This window comes from Rhinoderma darwinii, chromosome 2 (assembly GCF_050947455.1).
Source record: "Rhinoderma darwinii isolate aRhiDar2 chromosome 2, aRhiDar2.hap1, whole genome shotgun sequence".
Classification (NCBI taxonomy): domain Eukaryota; kingdom Metazoa; phylum Chordata; class Amphibia; order Anura; family Rhinodermatidae; genus Rhinoderma; species Rhinoderma darwinii.
The window spans coordinates 224,836,212-224,863,498 of record NC_134688.1 but is presented as its reverse complement, the minus strand read 5'-3'; the positions used below and the strand labels follow the sequence as shown (position 1 = coordinate 224,863,498).

At 37.1% G+C, this 27,287-nt stretch overlaps 1 protein-coding gene across 2 annotated transcripts in view; it reads right to left on the bottom strand.

Annotated features, from left to right (window-relative positions):
• Positions 1–701: 701 nt before the first annotated feature.
• The window catches only part of AUTS2 (activator of transcription and developmental regulator AUTS2), a 1,220,758-nt gene continuing 1,194,172 nt past the window's right edge, over positions 702–27,287 (bottom strand). For both annotated transcript variants that reach the window (XM_075852897.1, XM_075852898.1), the window contains exons 10-20: positions 27,202–27,246; positions 21,260–21,355; positions 18,939–19,010; positions 12,965–12,994; positions 10,653–10,724; positions 6,145–6,292; positions 5,530–5,607; positions 5,266–5,349; positions 4,340–4,375; positions 4,008–4,215; positions 702–3,418 (exon numbers count right to left, since the gene is read on the bottom strand). In XM_075852897.1, coding sequence (XP_075709012.1) covers positions 2,185–3,418; positions 4,008–4,215; positions 4,340–4,375; positions 5,266–5,349; positions 5,530–5,607; positions 6,145–6,292; positions 10,653–10,724; positions 12,965–12,994; positions 18,939–19,010; positions 21,260–21,355; positions 27,202–27,246 — 2,103 coding nt within the window. In that variant the 3' untranslated portion in view covers positions 702–2,184. The remainder of the gene's footprint in view (positions 3,419–4,007; positions 4,216–4,339; positions 4,376–5,265; positions 5,350–5,529; positions 5,608–6,144; positions 6,293–10,652; positions 10,725–12,964; positions 12,995–18,938; positions 19,011–21,259; positions 21,356–27,201; positions 27,247–27,287) is intronic.

The window sequence follows — 27,287 nt, the reverse complement described above, 5'->3', positions numbered from 1 at the left end:
GAGTAATCCCATTACCTGTGGTGTAACAAAAGTTGAAAGATATTACTGTAATGTTTTCTAAATTGTTGTACATCTTTTTTTCTGCAAATTAAGGAAATCGGGAACTGGGATTTTTTCACCAAAATTATGATTTAAACTTAATCCAATAAAAATTTCCATATAATTGTTTTACTCCATGAACCAATGGTTATTTACTTGCATTACACAAAGGTTTAGATTTGCACTTAAATTTTACCAGCATCAAACAATTCTGAAAACCCCCTATGATCAATGAATTAAAATATAGTTGGCCATTGAAATGAATGGACATCCATGCTGTTAGTTGTTTAGTAAAGATGTCCTAGAAGTTCTCTAATGCTGCATTAATCATAGCTCTTGGCATTCGCTAAAGAATGGGGATACTGAGTACATTAACTGAACATGCTCTAAAAGGGCGTTTAACTGGGCTTTCGAAAGAAGAATACCGTTTTAAAAATGTATTGCTATTCTTTGAGGTGCACAAAATGGAGATCTATTAGTAGTAAATTGGTTGATTTGGTTTAGTGCAAATTTGCACCAACATCGTATGCTAGTAAATAAACCCAATTAGCTCAGAATGGCTGAATCTGAATTACTGATTACTGTTGGGGAAGGGGTGGTAAAAAGCATCATGGTGCATAGGAAGTAGCCCCTCTTAAAGCAATGATGGGCACTGCACACAAATAACAACCTGAATGTTTTGTTCACATTTTTTAATAACATGGCACAATTTACATAACACAAGTCTTCGCTGATGAGGAACATGCTGAAGATTGAGTCGCTTCATTTTTATGCTTGTTTTTCCTTTTCAGTTCTCTTTTTTTCCTCTTTACATATGTACTAAAAAGGAATTTCTTACATACAAGATAAACAGCAAAAGGTTTGTATATAACAATCTCTTTACAATACTGAAAGCTACCACTACTGTTCCAGTGTACATATTCTTCTGGGAGAGTTTGCTCCTTAAAAAAACACTGCACAACATCTGGAGTTCACAAAATCTGAAGCTCACAACTAAACCTTCAGTTGACTACTAAAATAGATCTCTGCTTATTAGAAACAACTGTTGGGAGTTAATTCATTGTTTTGCTTTTGCCAAAACGGGATAACAACTTAAGATCACTTTAATACACTAGAAGACCAATGAACTATGTTTATTTCATATATAAAATTTACAACCCAGTAAACCAAATGTGTATGGTATTTCTTCAGGTAAAGTCATATCTTCTCCAATAAAGGAAATGTAAACAATATCTAGGCTTAATAACTGATCACTAAACATATGGATCAAACATCTTGGGTTAATGTATCAGTTTAGCCAATGGTTTCACCAATATATTTGAATAGGCACAACAGGCTGACACAAGATGAAAAGTCTACCTGTTGATAGTAACCACTGTTACCTTTGCCTTGACCTAGCTTTTCTGACTTTGTTTTCAATGTCCAATGTGTTAAGCGAGCCTTATATTAGGAAGATGTATCTTTATTTTAGATACATACTTGTTTGTGTTTATTGTCACAATGATGGTACTAGAGATCCAAAATACAGGTGGATGACTGGAAAAGGCAAAAGATGTTGTAACACAAGCTTCTTAGGGAAAATATGACTTTAGTTGTGTAAGTGTGGCAAATGTTCCATTTGTGTTACAATGGCTTTATAGTAAAAGCCTCCACAATGATTGCATAGTTGAGGGGGTTTAGTTGTCTCTAATAATATACACAGCACAGTATGAACAGACTGTGTTTTAAATAGTAACATTGTAAACTGCACAGTTTAAGAAGTATTATTGTATTATGTAATGTCTATTTACATATGTACACAGTAAAGCTTTCATCCTATCCTTTTGCATATATGAACCAATACCCAATGAAGCAAATTGTTTTTGCATAAATATTTACATGTTGTTTCAATATCATAAGTCTGATACAGTCCATATGGATGTAATGAATTATCTCCTTCAGTTCCAACCAAATGCTTTACATTAGTAAAATAAATCAATTAAAGACAAACATTTGAATTGCCCAAAAGATCTGGAACATATCATATACAAAAAGTGAAAATCATTGCTCTTAGAGATTTTACATTTGTACAAAGATTGTATGTCAAGTCTTGCACTGATTTAAATCTAATCAGGCTATCAGGCTATTTGTCCATGATCTCTTTATTTATCGTGCTTCAATATCCTTCAATGTGTGAGAAGGAGGTCTGTCTCTTATCTCTGCTGTCAATGGCGTAGTCCTCCTTGGAGAACCAGGTCTCCCCCCCAGTGTTGAAATAAGTGGAGGTGGGGCACTTAGTGCTGCTGTTGGAGGAGTTTTATTAAGATGTCCATTTTGATGTCCTGATGTAGGACTAACCCTGGGATAATGCATGTTGGGAAGTCCTGGTGTGATTAAACTTGGATGGGGCAGGTGGCCATCCAGGGCAGCTGGATGAATTGCGTGTAGACGGGCATGTTCATAGTCCTCTCGAAGCATATGTAACCTTTCCCTCTCTTCCAACTGGCTTGCTCTTTCATGGTCCCGACGTGGGTCAATAGAAAGATGGTGATGGTGGTGATGGTTATAGTCATGGGGTTCTCTGTCCCTGAATGACCTGTCTGTTTCATATAACCTTGGTGCGGTAAGACGGTGAAGTGGATCATTTCGCAACAAAAAATCACGTCCAAGAGGATCCCGCCTATGAATATCAAGTCCTCTGTATGGGTCTCTCAATGGATCTCGCATAGGATCCCAGTGAAATGATGGGTAAGGGAAACGTTCACCTCCTGGGATGGGGCTTATACCCATAAAAGGAGTCATCATGCGAGTTCTATCTAGACCACCAATACTGTTCATTGGATGCATTCCTGTTACACCCACAGCCATTTGCATGGATGCTAAATGACTTGGATGAACATTTGAAGTAGACATTGGAGGAGCTTGTTCAGAGGATCTAAGGACAATAGGACCTTCGGAAACCAAAACATCATGGTCTTCCTTCCTTTCTTCTTTTACTTTCACATCATTACTTTTCTTTTGAGTATCATATGTCTCACTTTTTCTTTCATTTTCTCGATTAGAAGTGCTATTGGGTCTAGTGCTCTCCATCACTGGTGGCCTCACATAAGGTGAAGGCACCCTTGATAACTGTTTAGCTTCCTCTGCAGCTCTACCTTCATGTACAATATTTTCTTTCTCCGAAACGTGGTTATCTTTTCCTTTGTGCTCTTCCATGTTATTTTCTTTCCATGAGTCAGAGTGCTCCCTTTCTCGTTCTTTAGGCTTTTCTTTATCTCGTACTTCATTATTTATGTGGCTTCTACTTTGTTCAGACAAACTGCGGTTATGTCCCATTGAATTTGCTTGGCTAACAGGCGCTGGTGAAGGATGACTAGAGTGCCTTTTCTCTAAACTTTCCCTAGAAAAAAAAATGCAAAAATGAATGTAATTGTAATAAGAAACACTTAATTAAAATATAAATAGGATCATTGTGTCCTCTTTTACAGTCATAATTGGAATGATTTGGGCAAAACATGACATTTATTGATATGAATACTCAACTGTCATATTTTAATATGTTAATGGTGTTGTCCCACCTGGAAAACAACTTTCCATATGCTCTATTAGGTTATAAAGACACCCTAGAGGGGGATCCCCCACTTAGTACTACATCTCCCATGAAGTGGAAGGATGCTGCTTCCCCTGAAAATAACAGCTAACTGTCAGGGTTACAGCAACTAGACCCACAACAATCATCTAATCTCTGTGTCAACACCCACTTTTAGTTTCGTATTAAAGGGGTTGCACAGGATTAGAAAACCATGGCTGCTTTCTTTCAAAAACAATGCCACACCTGTCCACAGGTTGTGTTAAGTATTGCAGCTCAGCCTCATTCACTTCAATAGAGCACATGCCATATTATATCTTACATGTACATATACATGTTATATATTAGAACATAATCTTTGAATGTCATGTGAATGTCATAAGTATAATAATTCACAAACCTTTCTTTATCATCCTTAGATTCTCTTTTTTCAGAATCTCTGTCATGAGCTGTAGCAGAAGAGCTGCGTTCTGGTTCACCTGGTTTTAGCCAAGGTGGAGGTGTTGGGAAAGATGGTGGTGTTCGATGAAGCCGATTCCATGGTTCATGAGGATTATTAAAGCTCTGCATATTTGGCCCTTCCTTATGGCTAAACATTGAGTTGGAGGCTATAAAAAAAGACACAGTTAAAATTTTAATGTGTTTGTATGGATGCTAAAGATTACAAAACCCCAACGCTATATTTGAAAGCCAGCAGAAAGTATAAACAGTGTAAATATTAGTGGTACTAACCCATAATGAGGGGGTGGTTGAAGGGTCTGGTTGTTTCTTAGGAGAAAAGACAAAGAAAAATTACAGCTTTCCTATATTTTGTTCCCATTCACATATGCACTTAGACAACTATAAGCAATATTTTATAAAGGGGAAAAAAATTATATATATATATATTTATTTATTTGGGAAAATATTTCACGGGAATTTAAGAGAACAGAATTTCAAACATTTATCAGGTCATGTTGAAAGAAAAAAGAATGATGGCAACCAAACAACCAAAAGCTTTCTTTAATTCTCTATCGCCATGATTTTTTTTTTTTACTTAAACATTCTTTTTTTTTACATGACTAGGAATATTCTTAAAATCCATTATTGACTGTCAATTATATTAAGTTGTAGTATTCTGAATGTCTGCAATTTTTCAGTAATATTTTTTTCACTATACACTAAGTTATGTAACATGTTAAACATGATGTACTTCTAAATAAGCATGATCCTCAACTATTTATGTAATCTAGAACAAGATCTAGAACATGTTGCAGCACGACAATAAGATCTTGACTACTACAGTGATCTTAATGCAAGCTTAAAGAGGTTGTCTGAAATAGGGTCTGTTTTTTGGTTTCTTCCAGAAACAGTGCTAGTCTTGTGGACTGCGTTTCTATTGTAGTTTAGCCCCATTCGTTGGAATGGGGATAAGACGTCCTTTTTTTCAAATTCTGGACGTGGTGACCATACATGAGATACTGAGAGCTTCTGACAATCAGAAGATCTCAATATCACATAAGGATATTTTATAACTTATAGAAAGATTCATTGTGATGACTCAATTCTCCTCTTTTCTTATACAAAAGTGCCATCACAACTACAGATTATTAATTTGACATAAATCATTCTTTAATTTCTTCTTGACTACAAATAGAATAATAACATGTTATACTTACTAACTGAAGGATTGCCAAGGCCCCCAAAGGCATTTCCGCCCACAGAACCAAGACCACTGAATGTTGCAGGACGGTTAAAAGGCTCTATATAACAAAAGTAAAAACTAGTTTAGGTAAATGTGAAAATGCGTTTACAGAGAAAAAGTCTGATATCATTATGTAATATTGTAAGATAAAGAAAAACTCTTAGATGATACAATAAGAAAAAGAATAATAACATTTAAAAATATAGTATATGTATTATAAACAAAATGTAATACTTACCAAGATGAGCTGACGGATTGAGAAAATTGCTATGATGTGGTGGAGGACCAAAAGGTGCCCCTACAGGGTGTCCACCACCTACAAGTTGTGAGAAAAATATCAAATGTTTTAATTTTATAAATTTAAGTAACTGTGGATGAAGACATCTAGCCTATTAGGGTATCAACAGGAAATCATAACCATATAATGTTTCCTGAGTTTTCTATTTGGTGCAATAAATATTTCTCCAGATAAAAAACAAAACATATTTTAAATTCGGAACATTCTTAGTCTAGACACTCTAGACCAGGGCTTCTCAACCCTTTGCCAAATTTAAAAACAAATATCTAAATTTATCTTTTATATGTCTCCAGAACACATTATAATATTAAACAGCAAAGGAGTCAATGCTGTTGCTAATCTAGAGAAAGGCCTGGGCACCATAAGATTACTTCTGTCAAATCTGCCTCCTCATTTGTTTCCCACCAATAACTGGGGAAATAAATGAACATCCCATACAATAGTAACTTGTAATAGCATCAATTGTAAAGTAAATGCTTGTATTGCTGCTATACATAACAGAACCGTACTTTCCTTTCAGTAAATAACTTAATAGAGAATATGGTTAATACCCACCAGCAGAGAATAAAGTTGAAGGGCGTGCCAAGTCATGAGGGTGCGGATGGTGATGGATTGCTCCAAAGAGGCTCGGACCTGGTGGCCTGCTAAAAAACTCGGGCTTCAGGCCAAAATCAAGCTTGTGTGGATCTGTCTGCATCTGTTTCTGAAATGAAAAGCATGACTGGAATTGAGATTTCCCCCGTGGGCAGATAAGAAAAGAGGCTTCAAAGACCATACAAAATGCCACATTCACACCTTGAAATTGCAAAACTGATCTTTGTATGTGCTAAAATTTAAATTGCACTTTCTTAAATCTGATGTTATCAGAAGTGACAGACACAGCTTAGTCTGGATAAATGGGAGAAACAAATTTCAAAATATGTTCTTTCAAAAACTGATCCTCTGCACTTAAACTGGAATAACAAAGATGTCCAACAGTAGATAATGCTGTTAGATAATTATAACGTTAGAAGTTAATGCTCACAAAATGGCACAAATAATTAAAGAAATCGTTATCCATCTACAAATTGCAGTCTTCTTTTAGAGGCCATTGTAATTAAATGTGTAATTAATAAATATAATTACATATTTATCCTTCAAGTCCAATGAACTGTAATTCAGTTATTTCTCAAAAATACACCAGTGACTCCTTAAGAAAAGGTTGCCAAATATGTGGTATTTTTTCATAACCATTATAAATGTGCAGTCAGGACATAATAATAGCAAAGCATCCATTGAAGCTTAAACTACATATTAGGTACATAACACAGGTTATACTCTGATACCCCTACATTTATATAGATTAAATGTATGTTGTATATATTGTCTACTGACTACGGACTACATACTTTGTTTACATTCCGCGTATTCACCTGGGAAACATCTCCCGATGTGTGCGCGGAATGTATAGTCTCTACATATAAAACACATTATATACATTTTTTGTTTACTACACTTTTCAATGCTGTGAAAAAAAGGTATACCTACGCATACTACCCAAACAGATACCAAAAATGCATTATTTTAATCTATGTCAGGCCTATTATAGCCTATGGGCACATCTAGCATATATGTCATATGAGATTTTCTTGGTGTGTTTCTCAAGACGATTCAGCCCTATTGAGAAACCATTGTTATTAATGCTATTGTCTGTGCTTCAAGGTGCAAATCCCCATTAAGCTGCTTAATAAAACATTTGTTCTCTTTCACTGGACAGACAATTAAAAGTTAACGTTTATTTTGTTACTATGTTTTAAGTGCCGAATAGCGTCATTAAGAAACTTTAATTAAAAAATATAATTATCGGTTGTGTTAAAGTGAGAAAATATTGTCTTATATACATACATCACATGGGTCTGAGAGAACACTTGTATTATCTTGTGTTATAAAACTTCCTCAGGTACGTAATAGCCATTTACAAAACAATGCTTATTTTATTGAATGGAGGTAGCTGACTTTACGTCTTGCTTTAGGGAAAACATCAAAGCGATCATTGGAGTCTATTTACAATCCCCCGTGTGGGTTAGCAGTTATTTTAATGGTTTTTCTCATTTGGTTACTATAGTCTCTAAGGGAAAATTCTCCTCACTTAAAATAAAATAACAACTTGCATTCCAGTGTTGGGTAATCAAACATAACATGAGACCATTTCAAAGACAATGAAGTCCAACAAAGAATACAGAAAACTGAAGACACATTTGTTATTCTATTCTTTAAAGTGAATTTAGTAATTAATGAATGCTACTGTTGCACTAAAAATACATACAAGTGCATAGTCGGTACTGGTTGTGTCAAACCAATCTCACCTAAATGTAGTATCATAGTGGGTTTTCAATTAGATAACCCAGAAGACTATTACCGTTATCCTCCTCACCCTATGCAGTCATTTCCTATAGCTGGCCAGACATGGTATGATCATTTTTCAGATTACTAACTGAACTGTGTATGGTCAGTCATTGAGTGTTCCTGAAAACCAAAAGCACGCAATACCAAGAAATTGTAAAATCTTGCTGTGATTATGAGATCTTTCACATAGTAAAAACGGATAGATGAGAGCCACAATGCGCTATCACTGAGTAGAGTTGAGGGGTTTGCAACCACTATGACCATGTTATGCTCCTCAAGCATAATTACAAAGTTGGCAAGGTTGAAAAAAAAGTCCATCAAGTCTAACTATATGTATAGAATATTCTTGTTTGCATGTTGATGCAGTCTGATCGCCACTTGAGATCAGGAAGGATTTTGTTTTAACCTTCCTCTGGATAAATAGGAGCAAGACAAAGTTCTAGAGTTTACCCATATCCCTTCCCTTTCTCCTATCCCTTGTTTGAACTTGGTGGAGATATTTTTTAACCCTATTAATTATGTTGCTATGCAACTATAAGCCTACAGTGTTGATTCAGACAAGGTAAAAATCCCCAATGAGGCAGTTGCCAAATGAGTCAATTACTATATAGGGGTTATACTGTATAGGGCAAATACTGTATAGGGGAAACAAATCTTTACGACTTCAAAATTTGGTTAGACGATGATGGTTACGGATCTAGCTTCAAGAGGTTATCCACTTTGGACAATCCCTTTATGTGAGAAGAATCCCCCAAAGATAAGGTAGTCACAAGGCATCTTGCTGAAGGGTTCCCCACAATAGTCTATGATCTGTAGGGGAAACCAGCAGCAAGCAAGTGTTCAATTTGTAGTGCCACTGCAATCTGTAAATTAAGCATTACACAGCTGAACTCAATAGGCTGTCCTTGTGTCTGTGCATAGACATGCTGGGTCCTTCAGAGCGGGAGAAACTCTATGTATAGAAGAGGCTCCTGACTAGGGGATTCCCTTCGGTCAATTCAGAATTCCTTAAAAGGGTATTTGACCAAAGGTTTTCTAAATTAGACAGCCCTTTTCATGTTCAATCTGCTCATCGCATGTTTTGCCAAACATGACAAAAAAAAGCTACCCATCAGAGTGTTACACGTGCTATTGTGGCCTATTTCTTCCCTCGGTAGATGACCAATTTCATTGGCAAGTAAAATTGTCATTGGTCATTTGCATTTACAAACATGTGTGATAAAGATTCACTATATCTCACAAGGTTTATTTTTAGCGTAGAGCACATATACAGTGACTAAGGCCTCGTGCACACTTACGTCACCGTTTTCACGGCCGCTTTTGACGGGTCCGTGAACCCATTTTAGCGGCCGTGTGGTTTCCGTGTGCACTCCCGTGTGCACTCCGTTTTTCCGTTTCCGTGCGTCGAGCATGGTACTGTCCAGGGTGACAGTACCATACTCGGTGTGCGGAAAATACAATTTTAATGTAATAAAAAAAATAAAAATTAAAAAAGTTCATACTTACATTCCTCCTGTCCGGCCTCCAGCGATGACGTTCAATCCATGTCGCCGCTGCAGCCAATCACAGGCTGCCGCGGCCGCTGCAGCCAGTCACAGGCTGCCGCGGCCGCTGCAGCCAGTCACAGGCTGCCGCGTCACAAAAGAAGGTCGGACTGGAGGAAGAAGAGGGACTCGTCACCAAGACAACGACCGGGTACGTATGAAATGCTTTTTATTTTATTTTTAATCAGCAGCCTCTTTTCTCTATCAGTTATTGATAGAGACAAGTGGCTGCCGATTAGTGTAATATTTTTCTAATGTTTTTCTGCCCGCCCGGCGGTTGCTAGGCAACGGCTCCGTCACACACGGATGCCTTCCGTGTACCTTCAGTTTTTTTACGGCCCCATTGACTTGCATGGGCCTCACGGTCACGGAATCCCGGACCAAAGTAGGACATGCTCTACTTTGGATCGGAACAGAGCAACGGGACCGTCAAAAAAACTGAAGTGTGAAAGGCCCCATTGAAATGAATGGGTTCAGGGTGCTATCAGTGACAAAAACGGATAGCACCCTGAAGGAAAAAACTGAAGTGTGCATGAGGCCTAACAGAGATGATGGGCATTCAGAATGTAATGTATTCAAATGTACATCTGGAATGGAAATTTCAATGAAAGACACTAGGGAATATTTAAAATATCAACTTTTCTAAAATGTACTGTATGAAATATTAAGTGGTAATGCATCTCATGTTCAGACAACAAACAGTTTTTATATGGCGGAGAGTTATATAGACAATTCAAAATTGTGACAACTTGCTGCATTGGTGACAACTTGCAGCATCTTTAGTTGACAGACAACAGTCACAGTGACAGGTCTCTCCCATAGAAAACAATGGAGTCTTATGAGATTATAATACATTATCTCACTCTTGTTCCAATGGAAAACGGCAGATTTGGCAGATCGGTGTATTTACTCCAGTTTTCTTGTGGAAAAAAAAAAAGGGAAAAATATGGCTTTTGAGCTAAACACTGTATTAAAGCTCCTGCAATAATTTTTCAGACCTATCTGAAGAAAAGACATCTAGGCTTATTAGTGGTATAAAGTACAGTGGGACTACGGGTCCATAGCTTTTGTTATGCAACCCCTCTTTGAGTGTCAGAAGCAAATGAAGCCGCAGAATTTTAATCTAACACTTACCTTGACTTTTTGTTGATGATGGTATATTTGCCAGGCGATATGAACATGCATAGCACACCATTTTCCAGGTTTCTGGATAAAATAAAACAATCATATTTGAAATATTACACAATACAACTACAATAAACAAAATATATGGTATAAGCTGTGCAGGCAACTAATAATTGTCTAGGGGGCTATTTTATGAACGGCTGATGTAGCACTTTGAATAACTGAAGCTACTTCAATTTTGCACTTGGCTTTTCCGGTAAAATGTTATGCATTGATGTATAGGATACTGCGCCGAACATAATGATTTGTTCGTACCATATACCAGACGGGTTCAGTGACAGTGGGTCCTGCCTATCTATCACATCTAAGTTCATAACTTAAATGTGATAGATTACAGGTGGATCCTGCGTGTCAGGGACATGCAGGACCCGCTGATACTGAACCCGTCAGGTCCGCGGTACTGACGGATTCTGGTCATAGTGAAAAATACAGCTGCTCAGTTTAGAGAATACAGAGCAGCTGTATCTGAAAAAGTAAAGTTGCACCAATCACACTGACTGGCATTTCTTTGTGTTATAATAAAAAGATAATTCAAATTTCTACATAGCCTTTAATAGCCAGATAATCAACATATTGCATTTGCGCACAATTATTTGTGGATCTTACAAACTAAATGTTTAGAATACCTGAAATCGAGAAATTGCTATTTCGAACATTCAAAATCAGTAAAAACAAATGCATTATCGAACCTTAGTGAACGAGTATGACCAGATTGAAATGTATAGGTCTTCTATATAAAAGACTGGGATGGGGGTCTAAAATATGATGTCGCAAGCATAAATTTGTCATTTAACCTTTTGTGATTTTATCACTTTACCACATTGTTGATAATTAATGGGACATTCTTAAAATGTATATGATGGGAGTTTTTAAGTAGTTCACCTTTTAGCAACATTTCACAGCTATCCAAAGAGAGTATACACAATGCAATGGTCAGACTAGATGGCCTAAAGGACTTGTACGTTCTTTTCTGACATCATATTAAATATTTCTAGGTACTGTATCATAATATGTCCATCTAGTAGGTTTACCTTGAGTCCTATGTAAAATCACAGTTAACTAGATATAAGCGAATCTTTGAAAATGTGCCTTGTCAGTGATGTGCCCGACAAATTTAAGTGGATGGAGGCTGAAATACTGGAATATAGATCCATATAGTGCTTCCATTGACTTAAATGCAGCAAACATGGCTCCAAAAGGGAAAATGCACTTATTGGCAAAACATCAAAAAGGCACATTTTTTCTCAAGATTTGCATCTCTGGATTTTCAGCAGCGCATCCGTCCTGTCTACCACAGGGATTTCCGGGTGAAAATGCGCACCAAACTGTGGTGCCGTTTTCCGACTGGAATGTCCGCTGCGAAAAACTGAAGCACTAAAGCCAGCCGGCTTCCTGTGATGACGTTTCATCCCAGGAGACCGCTGCAGCCTGTGATTAGCTGCAGCGGCAATCACATGGGATGAGGTGTCATCCCAGGAGGCCGGCTCTCTGACGTCATCCAGGCCGGCCTCCTGGGATGACGTTTCATCCACGTGACCACCGCTACAGCCTGTGATTGGCTGAAGCGGCAGTCACATGAGATGAAGCATCATCCCAGGAGGATGAAACACAGACTCCTAGGTAAGTTTATTTTAGAAAAAAAATTCTGAGTTCCGTTTTGTTGCGGCGGAATCGCCAGGAATTGGCCGCAAAAAATTGAACAACTGCTATTTGATGTGGGATTTATGTCCCCATTCAATTCAAAGGGGAAATCCCGCAACATATAAGCAGCGTTTATATAAAGACAATTGACATGCTGTAGAATGAACTTCTGCACCACAGGTCTATTAATGAGCGGTATTTCCGCTCAGTATTTACGCAGCATGTGGATGAGATTTGTTCAATCTCATCCACTTTGCTGCTACTGTATTTGCTGTGCATTTTCCGTAACGAATTCCGTTGTAGAAAATCCGCAGTATTTATGCAACGTGTGAACTGGCCCTAACAGTGCCGAATGGCATATTTAGTTATTCTACATCTGACAAACTGCCCTGCTATATTTGTGCCTATCTATACAACATATGTTACAGTAAAGGTATTTGAGAACTATTTTATATTGAATAAATGTATTAAAAATAAATATAACTTCCTTTTGACGGATGATAAGAAAATATATTGGTAGTTAATGATCATACACTGTTATATAATCGACGTGATAAATCAATCCATGTACTGTATTATGTTTGCTTAATAAGCTTAGAAATGTTGAAATAGTCTCTTACCCTCAGCATAGGCCTGAAAGGATCAGTCAACTGTGAAGAGAAAATGACAACTTGGTTACATGCCTGTCACTCAGACAATCAAATTAATTAATACAAGCGCATTGGTTCCTAATGAAAAGGTATTGAAATGTTGAAATTTTACTTTCAAATTAAGACCTTTTATAAAATAATTAGTCAATTTGCACATCATCACAACCAATATAAATCCATTTTACAACATTTACAGACTAAAACCCCCCTGTCCTTTCCAAGTATATACGGTACATATGCCAGTATATACACAAACGCCGTACGAAGAATATACTCTGAAAGCAACCATTATTATTTCCCATTGTCCTCCATTCTATTCTGCATTTGTATGATAGCCAAGGCCACTTGCTTGTTTTCCACAACACGTCTTTTTTTTCTAAAAATACAATGTGGGATGCTTTGGCATTGAGAAGTATGACATGCCGCGTTGCCAACATTTGACAGCTGCTGTTTTGATATACTGAAATGCTTTTTTTTGGGGGCTTTAGTTGCTCAATGTATTAGACAAGGCCACGCTTTCTTAGATGAAACAAAAGTCTTCAAATGGAAATGAAAAGACTAAAAAAAATAAAAAAAGTTTTAACATAAAAAAGGCAACACAATGCACATAAGTTAATGAATAAAGGTGTTCAGGCTTTCTATCCAGATGCAAGTGGTTCTGGGAAGACGTAATAATTGTTTTTGAAGGTTTGCTTAAAGAATCAATCTAATTCCAAGAAGCACTCAGAGAGCATTGAATTAGCATATGTCACATAAGTCTACAAATGTAGCAGGGCCCAATGTGTCGTTGAACTGTTTCTTTGTGCACCATAATAATAACCCATGTTATGAGGATGCAGTAGGTTTATCTGCAGTCCTATGAAAAACCACATACTTGAGTTATGTTAAATGACAAACTAAGCTCTGCTACATTTGTGTATGATTCATTTGTATGAAACATATGTAAGTATATGTATGTATAGCATCCATATATCAGACAATACGGAAAAAGCAGAAAAGGGTCCACATCTATACTATTTTTATTATGCACATGGCCATAACATCGCTCCGTACAATATCCGAGTCCTACTTTCCTATTGTTCATTTCCAATTTCATACAGAGGCATGGGGAGGAATGCTCCATCGTAAGCATAACATTACATTATATTATATCTGGACATACGGTGCTGCCTGGAGCACCATACGACAGTACAGAGTCCATGCAGCCACATAGTATGGGGCCGCATGGGACTCCGGACGCTCTGCCATGTGCAAGTGAGTTTTTATCTGCAATACATCAATTGACAAGAGTAACCGATATGCAAAATAAAGATGGTTTTCCCATTAAAAACATTTATGGCACTCATTTGGGTGTCTCCCCATTTTTCTGCTGAGAATGACATATGCCCTTTAATGTCTGCTTTTGTTAGTAGCCCAACGCTTTATCCCTCGGCTACTAACAGATACAGGATTTTACATTTTCCTCAGTAGTTACTGATTACACACTATGAACAGACACCCAAGTATAAAATACATGCGCAGCAACGCACATAAATGATATTTACAAATGTCGGACCGATTTCCCTCATAGAAGTCATTCCCATCACTGCAGGTACCTTGTAATGTACTATATCTGCATTTAACTACCAACGCACTAACAGTTAAAAATACTGAAACGCTAGTTAGACCGTGGGTAAATTAACCAAGTTTAGTCAGGTTCAGGCCAACTAGAAACCGTTCTGTTTATTTAAAAAAAAACAACCTAGGTTTAAATAACAGGTATCTTTTGTTTTTAGCGTACTGAAAATGCATGTAAATATCACATGCCACTGTCTGGTCTGCATTGCTAAAGCTTTCAATACGTGTTCCTGTTTGTTCAACCCCGACTTGGAAATCAAGAGACTCCAATCCACCAATTACATCAATATTTCATCACCACACTCAATAATACAGCAGCTCAGGGAATACGGGACTGTATCGTTACAACAACAACAAATACTGCATTTCATGCACAAACCCTTTCCACCCCATCACCACAGGGAAAACTGCCTTGCTTTAAAGAGAGAATCGAATGGATATCTTCTTTAAATCTAGATTAAAACATAACTTTTTCTTGCACAAATAAAGATTTCTATGTTAACCTAGAAATGGATTATAAACTAAAGCGGTTTATGACTGTTCTCCTCCCTGGCTAATGAATAGACAGCTGTGCGGAGACAATCCCAGCATCAGTCCAATACATGTGGAACAAGGCATATATCTCGGTGTGTGGTGCTGAAGGATAGAAAAATATGACTTTAATTAACTAGGAATTTAATAGCTTTGTCAAACGAATAAAACAAGAATAAAGTGTGGTAACAACAAAGATGTTCACTATACGTCACTTGTATATGTCCGCAGCGGAATTCAACAGCAATTCCGCCACGTCTGAATGTGCCCTAATGCTCAATATGTGTGTGTTTCTATTTCTATTGCATTAGAACCAGCACACAACAAAGCTCATCTTGTCCTTCAAAACAGCTTACATCAACCTTCTTCACGTGTGATAGCCTTAACATAACGTGACATCTTGGCAGAATGATCTGATGGTAAGTGACAGGCCTGACTTTTGGGTTTCTGACAGCTGACGAAAGGGAAACAAACATACCACATCATTTTGCTGCAGTCCATCCAGTGAGATAACAAATGCAGATTTGCTGGCAATAAACATTTTTCAGCGATCATATTTTTTAGAATCTAAAGTGTCTTCAGCGGTTTCATAATTAATATTTCCCTATGAAAAAATGTAATTGTCTTCAAATGTTTTATTATTATTTGATACACCTGTGAAAAGGTTTAGCGATGGCTCTACAAGGCTCTTTTATATGGATCAATTTGATAACTGGGTGAGAAACTGCCCATGTAGGGAGGAGATATCAACCATATCCTACAGTTATAAACACCTATTATTATTTAAGGAGATTCTCATACTTGACACTTCTCATAGAAAAAAATAAAGTTGGTGGTGTTCATAGCTGATGCACGGACTCAGTGATCTGTAAGGTGTGTAAGGATACGTTCCCATGTACATGTGGTGTGACAGAAAACTGTACTACTACCACAAACCATAAGCCACACATAAAATACAACAAAGGTAGTACTTTTGAACATATCCCTGAAGCATACCTAACCTTTCAGGTGACTTTTCAGAATGTGTGTGTATATGAGGAATAATACTATTTATGGCCTTTACATGACTTCTGTCCTGCATGTTTCAGCAATTTTACGCTTGCATCTTCTATCTCTAAGGCCTCATGCACACAAACTTATTTTTGTCCTCCCGTAAATACGGGTCCTTGGTCACACGTATTCGACCCGTATTCCACCCGTATTTACGGGCACATTTTTGCTGCAAAATTACACTGCAGTAATCGGCAGCCCTTCTCTCTATCAGTGCAGGATAGAGAGAAGGGACAGCCCTTTCCGTAGTAAAAGTAAAATAAATTCATACTTACCCGGCCGTTGTCTTGGTGACGCGTCCCTCTCTTGACATCCAGTATGACCTCCCTGGATGACGCGGCAGTCTATGTGACCGCTGCAGCCTGTGATTGGCTGCAGCGGTCACATGGGCTGAAACGTCATTCCAGGAGGCCGGACTGTAGGAAGAAGCAGGGAGTTCTGGGTAAGTATGAACGTCTTTTTTTTTTACAGGTTGATCTATATTGTGATCGGAAGTCACTATCCTGGGTGCTGAAAGAGTTACTGCTGATCGTTTAACTCTTTCAGCACCCTGGGCAGTGACTATTTACTGACGTCGCCTAGCAACGCTCCTGTAATTACGGGTGCACACACGTAGTCACCCGTAATTACGGGAGCCCCTTAGACTTCTATGGGCCTGCCCGTGCCGTAATTATGGCCTGAAATAGGACATGTTCTATATTTTTCAACTGCACGGGCACCTTCCCGTAAGCAGACGGGGAGGTACCCGTGGCCAATAGAAGTCCATGGGCCCGTAAAAACGTGTCGTAATTACGGGCGTTTTTACGATCGTGTTCATGGGGCCTAACTCTCAGTTTTCCTGAGCAAGCGGGTGGAGCCTAACTGCTATCATGTCTGCCATACATTGCACAAATGGGGACTAGAGCATCCTACTCCCCATTTTCTTTGTAGCACACCCTCAAAAGCAGCAGAATGGAGGACATTATACAGCATTAATGAGCAGTATAGCTGTGAATCCACCGCTGGGGTAGATAGAACACTTACTAGAAGCTGTAGCAGTGTCTATGTGTCTCTCTCTGGCTCTTTCTCACTCTGCTCCCTCCTCCCTCTCCATATGAAATTCAGATGGCTCATTAATGTTCACTGTCAGTAAAATATCAGCTAAAGGTACAGCAAATACGAAACACATGTTTTTCAATGCAGTGCTATCTAGTAACTCCCATATACATTCTTAGAAGGGAATATTGTAACTGATTTGCTATGCATTGTCCTTTTTCTATGTGAAATATGAATCATTTACTTCATTATCAAATACAGTATCAGTCAACTCTTGTATTTTGCCAGTTAAAGTCATCATATATTGTTTTTACTTATCCTGGAATTTTTATATCCATAACATTATTAGACCAAAGTAATGAATAGTAGATATCTACAGATACTTATGACTTGGAGCTACACACTGCCTCGCTAGACTTGTGCTCCACTTTCATTACAAGAATGAAGACAGATTGTCGATAAGCTGCTCTCTCTGAATCTGAGTCTTCTATAACCACTCAGTTCAGACACTCCTTTCCCCTGCAGTTGCCGCTACAGGGAAAATGTTATATTAAATGACACTCAATTAAATGAATGGCTGACCATGTAATACATAGTCGTGAGCAGGTAGTCTGATTGGGAGCCCCTCTTTGCAGCAGCTCTCTGCTTTGACTCAGAGAGGGGAGCCTGAAGCTGAGTACCCCCAATATGACAAATATATACTTTTGTAGGGCATATACAAAGGGTTTGTCCAGATGGTACATCCCCCTTAATTGACTGAAGTATGGTGACAGGGTCCAGATACCATTGGGAATGTATGACTGTAGAGGTCAGTGCAAGAAAAAGAATATCAGATGTCATTTTAGGCAAATAGTATAGCTTTAGTACCAGCACCCATGAAAGATTTTCTAGCCATTTATCAGCTGCATATATTGTATATGGACCACACGTTACTAGGTGGTGAAGTGAGTTAACTGCTAGTATTACAGCACGGTTTCTTTTGGAATATTATACAATTTTAATCAACATTAATTTAAAAGTATTTCAAGAAGTATACAAAACAGCAGCGGAAGCAAATAATGTATTGGATTTCTATAATTACCCCCTTCGTATGAACATAATGGAAGTAATTATTTTAAGCATGGTCTATGAACAGTTGGAGCATGTTTTAGCAGACAAATGTCCTTCACCTAAATAACCGACTATATTTTATAGTAAATGACATACAACTTACAGGAAACATTAACTGTGCACTTTCCATAAGCCTTTTTATCTCTTTAGTGAATCTAATTCAATGCCTGTCATCAGTACGGAGTTATTCCCCATACCAATCCTAACTGATAGGCTCTAAATTTAGAGGGAAGCTTGTCCTTTGAACAGGGATGTAACATTAGATCTGGGTATGTCAAGCAGCCTGCAGAATCCCCTAGTGAGATCTGAAACTAGGACTAATATGACAGGTTCGGTAATATGAGTTTGTCCTGCAGCAAATAACAAGAATGCTATAGAAAACAACAATAAAATGATCAAGAAAAAACTTCAACTTAAGAACCCATATAGCATGAGGAAATGTCCCTTAAGCAACAAAATGACATCAGAGTCCAGAGAAAGCATAAGGTGTAAGATTGACTAGCTTTTTGTGACAAGGACATTTATCACTCCCAGGAGGGTTAGAAACATGTTGACATAATGGTGACACTGTGGACTGTAGAGTCGTTCTTCTTCCACTTACCCTTGGGTCCTTCTGCAACAGTGTGTGAGGGACAGTTCCAGGTCTGGCTCCAACATCAATAGGATTGGAAGTCTGAGAAAGAGACAACGGTTGAAATTAATTGGACATGACAAAATAGTTTTCTTCTGTGTGTTACTTTGTATCTCTTTAGCTTTGTGTTTGACAAGTTCTTCTGCCTGGCATTTCATTTTCGGGCAGATCAGGCCTAATGGCCTGTGACTTTCCTTGATAAGTGAAGCTAAACATCATCAGCTACGGCAGTGGAACCGAGGGGCTATATTAACAAGAATCTTTCCAGTGTTCACCCTTTTGTCAACCTTTAAGTTGTAACATAAAACCTTGTCCTTCTAAAAAGCGGGATATAGGAAGGTTAGTATTACCATTCTACAGGTTGTAGGCCAGTGTCACAGTACAATTCTTTATTTCGAATGTCAGTAGGCTGAGTGTCTTAGACAATATTCCCCTAGGGACAGTGATAATGAGAAAAGCTCCCATCTCTAACCTGGATGAAATTACACACGAGTTCTTCAGCGGTACCACAAAGTTATCCGTTAAATTGCTCTGTTTCTGAGCTGCCCTGTTGTGCCAATTATGTCTAGATTGCATGCTCAGCTGCAGGTTTCTTGGTAAATTGTCATATTCATTTTCCTTTTAGAAAATGGAACGTTAATCTTGCAAGTCGCTACAAAAAATGTTCCGTCAATAGCATCGGTATAGATACAATGCAGGCAGCTAATGTATCATTAAACATGTGTACACTGGTTCCTTTTCACAGTTACACTTTAGAGTCAAGAAGAAAACAATACCTTCCCATATCCTGCATAATTTATGATGAACTTTGACCACCAAGCTTAACAGGCTGCTATTACATTCACAAACCATTAAGGGTGCGCAATGACTTCAAATATCACATCACATAAGCAGGTTAAGTCAGTTACAATGACCTTGGGTCAGAACTGTATTAGATTGCAAAGGCAGATTATACTTCCAGAGCCACTTAACTGTCTTATGATGAGGCCATGAAGAAAAGAAACCACTTGAGCTGTAATGCACTCAACAATTAGGAAAAAAGTAATTAGTGTACGGATGGGCAACTGCTAATAAAAAGCCATTTCAGGAAAGGATGTTGTGTTACACTATTATGGAAGAAGCCATCGGGGAGTAGTGAAACAAAAGCCCAAGTAATATGGAGCAAATTCTTTGTTCAGTACAACATAAATATGTTGTACATATAATAAAAGACTGAAAAATGTGCTTAAATTTTCTTGCCAGAATATGTTTAAAACAAGTGCGGAAATATGTGTCAGAAATTTACATTTTGGAGTATCATGAACAGCATATTTCTCATACTTTCCGAAACAATTTTGCATTTAAATCACATAGCTGAGACAAATTTGTGCCAATTTTCTGACTAAAAACTGACTAAGACTTTTTATATATCACCCCGCCCAACGCATGTTCATGTTCTGAATATACTAAACAGTATATGAGTAGACGCTAATATAGTGGTATTTTATTTGTAATCGTTTTGTGGGGTCTGTTTGGACATTTTGTTGGTCCGTTTAGACTTTTGACAATGTTAGGTTCTGTTTACACTTGCATAATACAGTTTAGATCAGGGGTTCCAGTGTTTTTGACAGAAAGAATAGTGCAGTCTGTAGCGCTACTTTGATGAACCTGATGGTCTTCACTATAAGTCATTGCAAGTTTAAAATCTGGCATAGATGTCATGATGCTAGTGTGAACAGAGAAAGATCTTGTATGAATAATAGAATCTGTTTACACTGGCATCATGGTTTTCACTGAACAAAATAGTGCAGTATGCGCTATTCTGTCTGTCAAACATCAATGGAAACCTGATGAAAAGAAGTAACGGAAGTGTGAACACAGCCTTATGAATCTGAAGCGCTTATTTTTATTGTAACAAATCCTATTGTGTTTAATAACTGAATGTTTTGGGAAACTACAGTGCTAATAACATGTAAAATGAATTGACCATTGTATCGTAGCAAGACAATTTGCATTATATTTCCATAATAAAGGCCTAAAATGGCTGAATTGGAGCGCTGTAAAATAACCCCATGCCGCTGCCTCTAATTGCAAAGCAGAATCACATGACATTTCACAAAAGTTGACAGCGCATATTTGTATATACACTGTAAGATTTTTTTTTTTTAAGCCAGTGCTTAAATGAATAAAGGGAATGTCCCATTAAAACCTAATATTGACATAGAATTAATAAATTCTTATCCATTGAGAGTGGTCAATGGATAATGAATAAGTGTTATATAATTCAATGTAATTTTTCAAAATGTTCTTACCTTGGGTTGGAATGCCCCTTGAAGTGATCCAAAGGGGCCAGTAGGAGGGATCATGGGAGGAATACCAGATACAGTGGGAGGATATGAGTGGAATAACTGCAAGAAAACAAAAATTTGTTAATAAAAAGAAGAAAAACTCAACCACAGGGCAATAAACAGCACGACACAGAACCACAACATAAGTACAAAGCCAAAAGCAGACATTGACGTGGGTAGAATAATCGGTTCTCACTGTTGTGGTTTAATGTATGTGGAAAGGAGAACTTTAAGGGCGTTCAACATTAATTAGCACAGAAACGATACCCTTGATGAATTCCTTTATTCCAAAATAAAAGGTGATTTTGTAATTATGAATTATTAAATTGGATTGAATGCCTAAGTGGTTTCAGAATTTAGAGTACATCAAAAGCAGGAGGGATGTTAAGCCAAATAAGTCCAAGGGAAATAGCTAGCTAATTAAAAAATGAAGCTTTAAGAGTGCCAGGATTTCACTCCATTAAAACTCAATTACTTTGTTAAAAGGTTTAATGGTGTTGTGTAAGAAATTAAAGAATATGCATGCACAATTGTGACTTCATTAGTCTGCTTTACTGGTTATGCTGTCATTGCTAATGCTAATCTATGGGCCATTTAATAGGCAGATATAGCTGTGTGGTCTTACTCTCAGTAAACAATAGGAAACACAAGCCAACATAGCTGTATCCACTTTAAATAGAGTCTGGTTTCATGAAGGGACATACATGCATTGATTTATTATACCAAAACTGGCCCTATATTACAGCTGTCTAGTATTATATATATATTAACTGACTATATATATTTGTGGTAATATATACTAGATACTACATATTCTTTATTGAAAAGGTAGTTTGCTATAAATTATATACTGTCAGCTTGCTAAAAAACAAAGCATGACCAAAGAAACAATTGCATTTCTGTAACATAGACCCTTGGTATACATTCAACAAGGAATCTCAAACTTTGATGGGATTGTTTACCAGGCTTATGCCCAGTGCCATAGGTCTAGTAGGTGATGTATGGACTGAAAATGTTACCATGGAAATTGCATACACAGGAAACATTGCTTCAGAAATTGAAAGAAATATTTCAATCTCTGAATATTTAAGTTTTGTACTATTTTTTCATTTTCTGCAGACAAATAAACATTACAAAATATGTTAGAACTCCTTAAAGGAACACCCCTGGAAAAATAGATATGCTATGTTATGCCTAGTGTCGGGTCTGAGGGAAGAGAGTCCCTGTGCCGGGCACTGCTCCATCAGGAACTGCACGAGGCGTAACGCGGTGTATCAGTTTTGCCCAGAGAGTTGATTTGGCTAATCACATTCCAGGTGCTTTTCACAGCTACAAATTGGTGAAAAGGCAGCAAGGAAAATAATTCAGAGACAATCACTTGATTTACAACTATATAATAGAAATCATTTTCCACACAAGGACATCATTAAAGGGGTTGTCAACTTTCAGCAATTCCTTTTTGTTGTAGGGTTCCTCTGAAAATTAGCTGCTCGAGGGAGTCCCATTATTGGAAACTCAAGCAATCAGCTTTATTTTGCCGAGGAACCTTTTAGCAAGTGCTAATTTTTTCTGTAGTGCCACCTCAGGGCAATTGAAGCATCACATTATGCCTATTGAAATTAATGGGCTGTCTATATAATGCTTGGACAGGTCGGGACCTCAAACGATAGTGACACCCTTTGTAGGTGTTGTGCTTTGGCTTATGAATGGAGGTATTAAATACACTAAAAGTGATTTTAAAAATGGATTTTTAAAACCAGACAAACCCTTTAAGGTCTTAGATCTCAAGCAACATGTTCAAGATACAAGTGCTGTAAATGTAGGACAATAAATAGCTATTGAAGGGCTGTCATGTGAGTCACATTCCTAAGAGGTTTTATGCAAAATCCCCAATGTATCAAAGTTATATACTTTTACTATGCATCTTTGTAAAATGTAATATGTAGAAAGTTCAATTGCTTTAGAAATATAAATACAAAATATAACTATGAAAATATGTAAAAAAAAATCAATGTGACAATTTTAAATTTCAGCACAAATATGATAGATAAAACAAAAAAGCAGGGGCTCTGACAGTTACCATACCATCAAAAACACACGTCTATTCAGAACAAAAAATAATTAAAATAATAGTAATAAATAAACCAAGCAGTTTTACAATGAGAAAAAGGACTAGCAAATTTGAAATGCCTTCTTTGGATGGATTTACCTTCTACTTGGCATACATAAAATATGACCACATCAGCATATATAGAGATCTTACTGAATGAATAACTACATAATTCATAAGTCAATGCTACCTTGAATGTCCAGTGAATATCCATTTATCCATCTATCTATCTATCATACTACGCCTAAAATGAAAAAATGTCTGCTTTTTAATAAACAATGACACATAAAATTCACATAATCTGTGATGAGTGATATAAAAATGTTTCGAATTTAACTGAATTTGCTGTAAGTTATATGTGACTCCTCTGAGATCAATAGTCTTCCTAGCAATATATATATATATATCTATATATATATATATATATATATAGATATATATATATATATATATATCGAGACATATCTATCTATCTATCTATCTATCTATCTATCTATCTATCTATCTATCTATCTATCTATCTATCTATCTATCTATCTGTCTGTCTATCTATCTATCTATCTATCTATCTATCTATCTATCTATCTATCTATCTATCTATCTATCTATCTATCTATCTATCTATCTATCTATCTATCTATCTATCTATCTATCTATCTATCTATATACACATATATTTATCCTAAGGATCAGGCAGCACTCCAGAGATATAAGCAAAAAAGTGCTGGTGCTTTATTGGTCAATTAGTAAATGCGACGTTTCAGCTCAGAGCCTTTCTCAAGCTTGAGCTGAAATGTTGCATTTACTAATTGACCAATAAAGCACCAGCACTTTTTTGCTTATATCTCTGGAGTGCTGCCTGATTCTTTGGATCTGCTTGTTTGGGTCTTATGGTCACGACCCTGGCAGGCTTGCACCCATCGACGACTCTTTAGGCTGTGTGGATAACGTCTTTTTGGTGATATATATATATATATATATATATATATATATAGTCCAGCAATAGATAAACACAGCACTCCACAATAGCAGGAAATCAGGCCATGTGTTCGTCACCAGGGGATGAATCAATTCCCCCTTTTTTTTTTAAAGATATAAGAAAACGTAGAAAGCAGTGGCGGCACCAGGACTTCAAGGCAGATGGAAGCAAAGTGGATTTATTCACCTCAAAAACAACAGCAACGTTTCGGTTCAACAGGAACCTTTCTCAAGCCATGACAAACTCACAAAAGTGCCAAGTATATATAGGGAGGACGTACATCAACTGGCAATCAAACAAATTGACAGTACAATTCTCATAAAATGTATAAAAATTAGAAAATAACAGTGTATTATAAACTTTACACAGACAGACAGTGCCGCAATGAGTCTTCAAAACGCTATTAATAGTATAAAGTTTATAATACACTGTTATTTTCACATTTTTATACATTTTATGAGAATTGTACTGTCAATTTGTTTGATTGCCAGTTGATGTACGTCCTCCCTATATATACTTGGCACTTTTGTGAGCTTGTCATGGCTTGAGAAAGGTTCCTGTTGAACCGAAATGTCGCTGTTGTTTTTGAGGTGAATAAATCCACTTTGCTTCCATCTGCCTTGAAGTCCTGGTGCCGTCACTGCTTTCTACGTTTTCTTATATATATATATATATATATATATATATATATATATATATATATATATATATATATATATATATATATATATATATATATATATATATATATATATATTTACAAGGCTTCTCTAGGAATATTCAGTTGTAGAAGAGATACGTTTGTGATAACAAAGTGAGTATTGCGAAATTAGTAAAATTTGCTGTTGCATTTGACTGTGTATCAGTTTCTTAGGCATTCCTAGGTTTCCTGCAGTTGGGGCAAACACTCATTTTTCTGCCCTAGCCCTGTATCTTAATACTCTGGCCATAGCAATGTGGCTTGTTGGTGGCCCCCTTGGTGCCCAGCACCCGGGGGGCAAAAGTCACGCCAAAAGCCCCCCCCCCAGCTATGCCCCTGATCAGTTTTGTCAAAAGTGTTTCTTCAAAGATCACCATGCGAAAACAAAATATTCCAAACAATGAAATAATAAAGACTGCTCTTCTATGTGTAAATAAGTCGTTAGATAACTGAACACTTGAAGTAGTTTTACTTTGCAATATTCAAAATGTAGTTTCTGAGTGCACAAAAGGGAACATACGTGTACGCACTCACATCCATGAACATGGTAAAATTAGTCATAGTAATTTAACTAGTAGTGTACTTCGCAGATAGCTACTAGCCATGCACAGCTGCACCTAGATATGGCTCATTTTTGCTTTAGTAAAACACTGTGCTGCATATTTTATATTTATAGTGATATAATATAATTTCCAGAGTGCAGCAGCAAAATAACATGCCTTGGTTTCAACCGCTACGGCTCATTTTCAATTGTTCATCACCTTCAACTATCAAAACAAACATAGGTGACATTAATGGTTTTTAAATGATTTGTCAAGCTGCAGCATTGTTCTTGATCTCAAAATATCAAAGCAAGCACAGTACATTAGCTATAAATGTCACAATAAGTGGATATGTTATCCAAGCAGAACTTTTCTAATTCTAGACACAATGTAGCAAACAGAACAGTCCCTCTGCTGTAATTTGTACAGGTGATAGGTGAAATATACAATAACAACCAAAATATATATACAAATGGTAAAGGATGTGAAATAAGAAGTTACAATTGTTTGAAAAAATAACAAAAAGGATGTGGCATTTGTACTAGTGGCCCCAATTCTGCCCCTTAAATGGCATGCCAAGGTACCAATCAAGGAGACAACCGAAGTGAGACTAACTAAACCTTGTAAATTTCATCCAAACAGGTTTGTCTTATGCATGGAACCTGTATGGTGGCACACAAAGTCTCTATAGTTTCATATTATGGAGCCATAGGCCAATGGTGTGCCCCAGTATGGTGCCTTTGTACGCCACATAAAAAGACATGTGATATAACATAGCACATGGCGTGCCTTCATATAAAATGGGAGGCATATGAAGGTACAATATGGACCTGTATACAGGAGGACTTAGAAACAGGACTTATTTATTAAGATACGATTTATCACTAATTTCTATTTTTTTTTATTACTTCATGCTTCTTTCTACGAGATTCTTTTGTTGCTTGTGTAAAAAGCTACACTGAAAGCACGAGAGTGGCCCTTTATATTCTTGACTTTGTTCTGCAAACACGTAGATGCTAAATAGTTAAAAACACAAGCACACCTAACTAGTAGGGTCTGTCCAATAATTCAGTAATATACCGAGTTTCCATTTTATCTGTCATTCGCTGCACACAAGAATTATATAGAAATCTTTCTGATTCTAAATACTTTGTTAGATTATAGTCTTTCCATGTACAGCAGGCAGGATTTGATTTGGATCCAAATAACTAAAATTTTATCGTGTAGGTTTTATAACACCCATGAAATTCCTATTTAAAATTCCTGGCTGATCATTACTCTCCCAGTGGGAACAAGCTCACGCTGTATGTCATCTTTCTCACAGTAAGACTTCTTGTACAGTTTATGATCACTGACAAATTGTGATTAAAAGGATAGTGCATCTCTAGAAGAAATGAATCACATGAATGACACTTGTATATTGCCAAAGCTGATGCAAGAGAAAGCAATGGGAATTCCAGGCCGAATGATTAGGGGAAGCATTGAAATCTTGGCAGGTTATTGTGGGGTGATATTTGCGGCATGCTACAGACAAAGAGACAAGCCAACATTTGAACACAGCACGTTTACACTCACACTGTGGCGGTAGAAGGGGTCAACTTTTGTAGGGTATTTGTCAAACTGCAAAGGGATCAAAGCAAATGGTTATTACTGTGTCTCAG